General features: G+C 42.5%; 1 protein-coding gene across 5 annotated transcripts; it reads right to left on the bottom strand.

Moving 5' to 3' along the window:
• Positions 1–229: 229 nt before the first annotated feature.
• Positions 230–5,283, bottom strand: LOC146689553 (uncharacterized). 5 transcript variants are annotated; one of them, XR_014916047.1, is made up of 5 exons: positions 5,217–5,281; positions 4,990–5,127; positions 4,288–4,510; positions 3,210–3,291; positions 1,336–1,399 (listed from the first exon to the last, which is right to left on the bottom strand). XR_014916047.1 is itself a non-coding variant. In XM_085437115.1 (3 exons), the coding sequence occupies exons 2-3, from the start codon at positions 5,032–5,034 to the stop codon at positions 521–523; spliced, it is 924 nt and encodes a 307-aa protein (XP_085293241.1). In that variant the 5' UTR covers positions 5,035–5,127; positions 5,217–5,281; the 3' UTR covers positions 230–520. The 5 variants fall into 5 exon arrangements, 1 of the variants encoding a protein (XP_085293241.1); XR_014916048.1 differs by lacking the exon at positions 4,288–4,510; XM_085437115.1 differs by lacking the exons at positions 3,210–3,291; positions 4,288–4,510 and having other exon boundaries at positions 230–1,399.
• Positions 5,284–6,940: the final 1,657 nt, after the last annotated feature.

Raw genomic sequence — 6,940 nt, 5'->3', positions numbered from 1 at the left:
CTTTTATGGCAAAAACGTTTGTGAGATGCTGATGCAGTTTTTGGGCTTTCAGTCCAATCGCTGCTGCCCTGTACTCTGAAACTTTCCATTTAGTGTGTAATGTTTATTATGATAATGTGCTTTTCAGTGTTGCTAAAACAATGACAGTACTATTTACAGTGGAAGTGGCATTTTGTCTAATATGGTGAAGTAATGACACACACGCACAAAGAAACCCTTCAAGTATGGGGAAGTTTAAAATTGCACTTAAAGTGATTTGTGTATTTCAGGTTACATTTTATTGGATACATTTCCTCAGAGATCAAACAGAAAAACAAAGGCCACAAGCTCTGCTGTGAGCTGAGGTAGCACAAAACGAATTAAAAAACATCAGATCAGTGTGTCTAATTAGCAAACAGCGTTAGAGAGTAAAATCCATTAATTGGATAGTGATGTGGTGGAATATTTAGTTTGGAATAGATTTAAAAACAAGAGAAAAAATGTGCTGAAAGGTGGTTTGGGGGATTCAGAGAGAGGTTTTCTACTTTCTGCAGTACATCACTGCACTATATGCCACCACTCCCACAACTGCTACTAATGCAGCGCCTCCATAAAGCAGCTCGGTGGAGCTCAGAGGTTTGGTCTTGGGAGCAGTTGGCCGTGGCTGCAGCTTCTCTGCAGGCTCCTTAACTGAATGTTTATCCACGTCTGTGAGGGGGATCTGTGAAAACTGTTGTTGCCCGACACTTGCTGCTGGAGGCTCTGGTGCAATTGGTGCTAGAATAGAAGGAGGGTGGAGGCCCTGAATGGAATACAGCTCCTCTACTTCAGATGTTGTGGTTGAAGGGACTGGGGTGGATGTTGTGGAGGGGGGGTCGAGCTTAACAATAGGCAGAGGAGGCAAGGCCATCGGGGGAACCACGTGCCTGAACTCTCCTGGCTCACGCTCCATATAAGGCTCCTCTGCTGACACCAGGAGCTCCTGAGTTTCTGGGGCCTGGAGGTCCTGCTCCTCTTCCCTGAGTGCCACCAGCTCCCTCTCCCCACCCAACACACTTAACATACTTGTTTGCATCTCCTCATCTTCTTCCTCCTCTTCCTCTGCTCGCTTCCCTTTCTTCTCTGCCTCCTCAAGCATCTCAGCCTCGTCCCGCTCCAGGTGGACCATGTCAGAGTTGGAGGAGTGGTTCTCCTCCCCTGTCAGAAGTGTCCCGTCACTGCTGTCGAGGCTCTTGGTGTCCTCGGGGTCTACATCGCCCATTGTGGACCAGGACTCTGCCAGCAGGCTCTCACTCTGCCAGCGTGCAGGAGTTTCTGCCTGAGTCAGCAGTGCAGCAGAAGCAGGGATGAGGGTCTCTCTGCCTCCTCCATCCCCCCTGGTGGGCTCGAGTGGGGCCTTTCCCTCCAGAATGAAGGCTGGCTGCAGAAGGGACAGAGAAGATCGCAGGTGGGACAAAGATTCAGGTAGACTCACCAAACTATCACACCAGGGTCAAAATTTTGTATAAACATGGAAAGAGGGATATTCTATATCTTTTATATTATTTATGGTATAACTTTGGGCCCCAAAGTACCAACTGAGAATCATTTAAACATAAAAGCCTGAGTATTGATGGTGACCATGTTCAACCCATTACACCCGCAGCGTACCCATCTTCTGATGGGTGCTTCCAGCAGGCTTAGATACCATGTTACAAGGTTCAAATGATCTCAAGCAGGTTTCTTGATGATTCAATCATAAGATCTCAATCCAATCGAGCACTGTTGGGAATGCGGTGGAACAGGAGATCCACATCATGGAGGTGTAGCCAACAAATCTGCAGCAACTGTGTGATGCTATCATGTTAATATGGAGCAGAATTGGTGAGGAGTGTTTACAGCACTTAGCTTGATCCGCACCACAAAGAATTAAGTTAGCTCTGAAAACAGGCTCCCACAAGGTGTACCTGATAAAGTGGATGGTGAGTATATGACGCATTGAAAATAAAACAGGACTTAAAATAAGTGCATTGAAATCCCATGTTAATCACTGATAGGGTCTCTTCTTCAGAAGTGTATTTACCTTCAAGTACATTTTGCTTAGGAAACCTTTGTGTTTTAATAAAACCGTAAATCCAGCACAACCCTTGTGTCTACAATATTTGTCTTAAGTGGTGGTAATTCCTACGTTTATTCAGCTTTACTTGTTCTGAATATGCCAAAAGTCATACTCAAGATCAAGACAGTAGTTTTTTCTTTTTGAGTTGTAAACAAGTCATGAAGGTGCTAATGTTAGACATAACTTTATTTTCTTTACTTCAAAGGACAAAAATACCTCCACTTCCAGGCCTGTGATGCAAAATGTTACCAAGAGGACTGTGCTGATTACATATTACCTCAGTTATTTTCAGATTAGCACCTCGTGTCTCAGCTTAAATCACAAAATTTGTGCTCACTGTTCTGGATGCCTTTATTTAGAATTTAGAATCACAATTCTTCCACTGTGTGCACCCTTAAAAGTCTGTGTGGTGGTGGTAGTACGATAAAGGACACCTACAGAGAGACTACAGTGCATGCTGCTACAGGCCAGAAAAGCACACACTGCTCCAAGTGGGTCCCACTTTTTGGAAAACACAGCCTCATGTCTTCACAAAGACATGTAGTTACTGATACTCTGCAGCACAGCCACAGAATCCCCTCATGGCTGCTACTGTTACAGATTTTACATGTCTGTGCTCTCATTGACATGAGTGAGGGTTGTGATTGGAAAAAGTTGCTCACTAGCTTGTCGTTATTGCAGCAGTCTGTGGCTATCTATAGCCTCGACCTGCATATCTTACTATGTTTAGACACTGTATACATCTCCATCTGTCACCCGAGAGTGGCAGCTCTTTTAGTGATTTCACATGGCATGAGAATAGGGCGAGAGTAGTGACACGAAATGGAAACGATTATGTCGCAGTCTACCTCTAAATTTAAAGGAAATGTTAATATATAATCATATGAAATCAGAATTTTGGAGAAAATATACATTTTTGATAATGGTTAGCACTGTTGTGTACGCATGCATTCAGCCCGAATGTGCCACATAGACTGAAGGTGACCCCCCTGTTCCCAGCTCAGCTTCGCCTGCACAGATTTGTCACCCTCATGCCAGTCCCAGAATAGATATTTTTAGCACGTCTGTGTGATGTTGTATCACATTTACAACATGTGGCCTGTCTGCGTGTCTCGCTGATTTCAGAACATACCTCTTAATGAGCCTCTAACAGTCGCTCTACACCTTGAATTTGTTATATTAGTTCTTAACACAGTATTACATGTTGCGGATCGCTGTAGAGAAAAACAAATAGAGGTAATTAGCGATGCAGAAGTTAAAATTTGATTCAGTTTTAGTAGAAAAGCTGAGGAATTTCCTTCAGTTGATATCTTTACAAAGGAGGCCTATCAAATGTCATGTTTATTATACCGTAATATGACTTCAATAAGGAAATTGTGTAGTGGTTCAGCTGAGTGTTGTTGTCTCATTGTGTTTCTCAGCCATTAGCTGGTAAAACGTATCTCCCACAGTACAAGAAATAAAATTATAAGATAAGATAAGTATCAATCCTGAGGGAAATTCTTACAGTCAATAACAATAGAACCAAGAGCAGAAACACGAACAGTGTGGAGTCACAGAGAGTAAAAACAACAACAAAAAAAACCCCTCAACTGCTAAAAAACAAGGTGCTGAAAAGAATAACATTATGAAAAATAAACATAAATACAAATATGATCATTAGTAATAAGGTTAACACAACTTGCAAATGCAAATAGTATTATTGTAGTAATAATCCTCCTATCTGGTAAAGAACATGTGTTTTATTTAAAGATTGCTTCACTGTTGCTGCTTTAAACGCACATACCTGCAGTTCAAAAACAAGACAGTTTCTTTTGTGTTGCCTCACAGAGGAAAGGCCTTTCCTGTCTGTTATGCAACAGCTTGTAACTTTTTTGTGCAATAAAACCTCTGACTGGGTAAAAACAATAGGAGCCTTTTAGGCAATGGACAAACTTTTTCATTTTAGAGGAGTACCCTCACTGCTGATGTATTTCTTGAGGCATTTATTAGGTTTTGGGGACTAAAATCCTTTATGTTGGGCTGGATTGTCTTTTTTGTTCTTGTGGACAGTCTGCTTTGTAGTAATAAACACCATAAAATGAATAAAATTGTAAGTTCATATATTACACACATTAGTTTTTATCATAACAAAAGCTACAGTGAGCTTTAAAAACATTAGAAGCCAACCAGTTTATTGTTAAAGTGTATTGGTATTGATATTGATATACCTTTATTAGTCCCACAAGGGGAAATTTCATAGCAAATATCTATTTGACTTGGCTCTCCTCTGGAAACAACACCTCTTCTTCGTTAGATGGGGTCAGAAGGAAGGTTGTGAAGGGCTCGTCGGAATGGCCTTTGTTCCTTCTTTTGGTCCAACTTGATAATCATTCAAGCTGGTGCCAGTGGCAAAGCTCACCATTCTTTTTTTATTAACCTTGCTGAGGCTGCCTAAACCAACAAAACACTGCAAAAGTTAGAGTCAGAACTAAAGAACAAAAAAGAATAATAAAAAGTTCAAAGAGTGAGCTTTCAACCCTTCAACTCCACCCCTTCCTTAGAGAGCAAACGCCATCCAGACGTCCTAGTTGCCATATTTCCTCACACAGACACTGTGGCTCTGCGGGCCTGTGCAGCCTTAAAGTTGACCACACAAAAATGTTAAGCCCTGCATGCACACAAACAGACAGCAAAGCTCATTTGTGTCCTTACTTGCTGCTGTGTGCTCCACCTTTCCTTACTCTCCTACTTGAGTAATTGGATTCCCATTGATCCTATCCTAGCTCTAACAGACTTGTGATAAAGCAAATGCTCAGGGAGATTTAAAGCACTCTTTCTGTACAATGCACAATGGGGGCAGAGTGATATTGCATATTCACAAAAGGTCAGCTTTCAATGTCAAAGTTGAAGAGTGAGCTGATAAGACACACCTCCTGTCCATTTCGCTGTCTTGTATTTGTCCTTCCTGCAATCATCCTTCTAACGCTCACAGCATTAAAAGACGCACTCGGCCCCCAAAATCAAATCACAGTCTTAATTCAGAGCACAGTACTCCTTCACGTTTGATCCTGTAGAGGAGTCCAAGATTTATTTTCTGCAAGTTTAAAAAAACAAGAGAGAGAGAGAGAGAGAGAGAGAGAGAAAGATCCAAGCATACCTGTGTCCTCTCGATGAGCTGCTAGATGAGAGATCAAAGTGTGATGTGCATTCAGACACAAATTCACAAATCAACAGATAGGCAGACATGCATGCTGGAGCTGGCACAGGAGTAACAAGGTAGGCAAGCTGTGCAAAAGTCTCTCTCTCCCCCTCCCTCCTTGTCTAGCTCTCTCTCTCTTTTTTCTCTCTCTCTCTGAGCCACCCTACTTCCCAAATCCATCACATAAGAGCTGGCTGGAGAGGAGTCAGCAGTGACTTCACTGTGAAGCAGGATAAATGTTGTAAGTCAGCTGACTCTGACTCTGAATTAATCAAGGTGTGAATCTTCGTGTTTGCGGTCTCTAAAGGTTGGCAGATGTTAGCGTGAGTAGCATTCGCTTAGGTCAACAGTCTGTGGACTTTTTATGTTCACTGTCCAAACAGCAGATTATCAGTCAGCTCACAGTGTGCACAGCAGGAGCACAGAATGGAAAATGCACGTCAGATGGGGAGAAGAGCCATTTTTAAACCAGAACTTTCCAACTTCTAGTTCCCCCTGCTGGCAAGACACTTCATAAAAGAAGGAGCAACTCCACCAACATGTTTTATTTATTTATCTGCCTTGCACTTATTCTTTTTAACTGTATATATGCCACTCTGCACTCTCAACTACCCCGTGGGGATAAATACAGTTATCTAAATCTAAAAACTATAGCTTTACATTTTAAAACGGAACTCAAGCTCTGTATTTATAATTATCTTGTTTCATCCTCTCATTTCTTCTGCTTTCTCTCTGCTGTTAAACATTTATACAAAGAAAGCAAAATACCACAATAAAGTCTTAATTTTATTCTACAGAGGTATGTTTGAGTTGGTTTGGAAATAGGATGTTAAAGTTGGAACTGCCAGGCAAGAAGAAAAGAGAATGCAGTGAAAGAGGAAACAAAGCGGGTTAGTATGGCACAGGAGAATGCCAACAAAGAAGACCACAATTAAAACCTGAGATGGTTTTCCAACAGTCTTGAAGGAGTTCCCAGAGATGCTGAGCACTTGGTAGCACTTTTGCCTTCCCTCTGAGGTCCATCTCACCCCAAACCATCTCAATTGGATTTAAGTCAGTTGACTGAGGAGACCAGGTCATCTGGTGCAGCACTCCATCACTCTCCTTCTTGGTCCAATAGCCCTTATGTCACAGAGTAGGAATTTGTATTTGCCTTTTATAATTGGTTTTATTCTGATTTTAGTGTTTATTTATGAGTGTAGTTTTTATTTGCATGATTTATTCTGTTTGTATTCCATGTTTTTATATGACATTGTTTTAATCCACTGTGGACTGGCTAGGCAAATTGGCTGATAGCGATCACTTGCTGAGGCATGGGTGTGTCCCGAGGTGGCCTATCAGCTGTTTAAAGGACCTATTAAAAGTGAGCTGGCTGACCACTAATGGAGAGAGGCCCCACATATGAAGAGGAATGCGTGAAGGCGAGTGTGGAAAAGAGGGACCAGCTGCCTGATCGTAGCGTGCGACGGCTCATTTGGAGATGGACCGGTTCCGACAGCAGGGCAGAGGTACACCTCTGCCTGCATTTGTGAATAGTTTCTCCACTGCTGTTCACCAGGTGCAGTCGTGTTGGGAGAGGGTCGCCATGGCCATTAGCCAGGTCAGCTTCCGGGACGATGGTTCTGGCCAGTAAATGTTTACTTAAAGGGCGAATCCACGAGGGGAGCCGCGGTGGCATCGAG

The sequence above is a fragment of the Copadichromis virginalis genome, linkage group LG17 (genome assembly GCF_057382275.1).
Source record: "Copadichromis virginalis isolate Kocher_CV1m ecotype Utaka linkage group LG17, C_Virginalis_male_GT1.1, whole genome shotgun sequence".
Lineage (NCBI taxonomy): Eukaryota > Metazoa > Chordata > Actinopteri > Cichliformes > Cichlidae > Copadichromis > Copadichromis virginalis.
The sequence above is the reverse complement of the archived record's forward strand: the minus strand, read 5'-3'. Positions and strand labels throughout refer to the sequence as shown.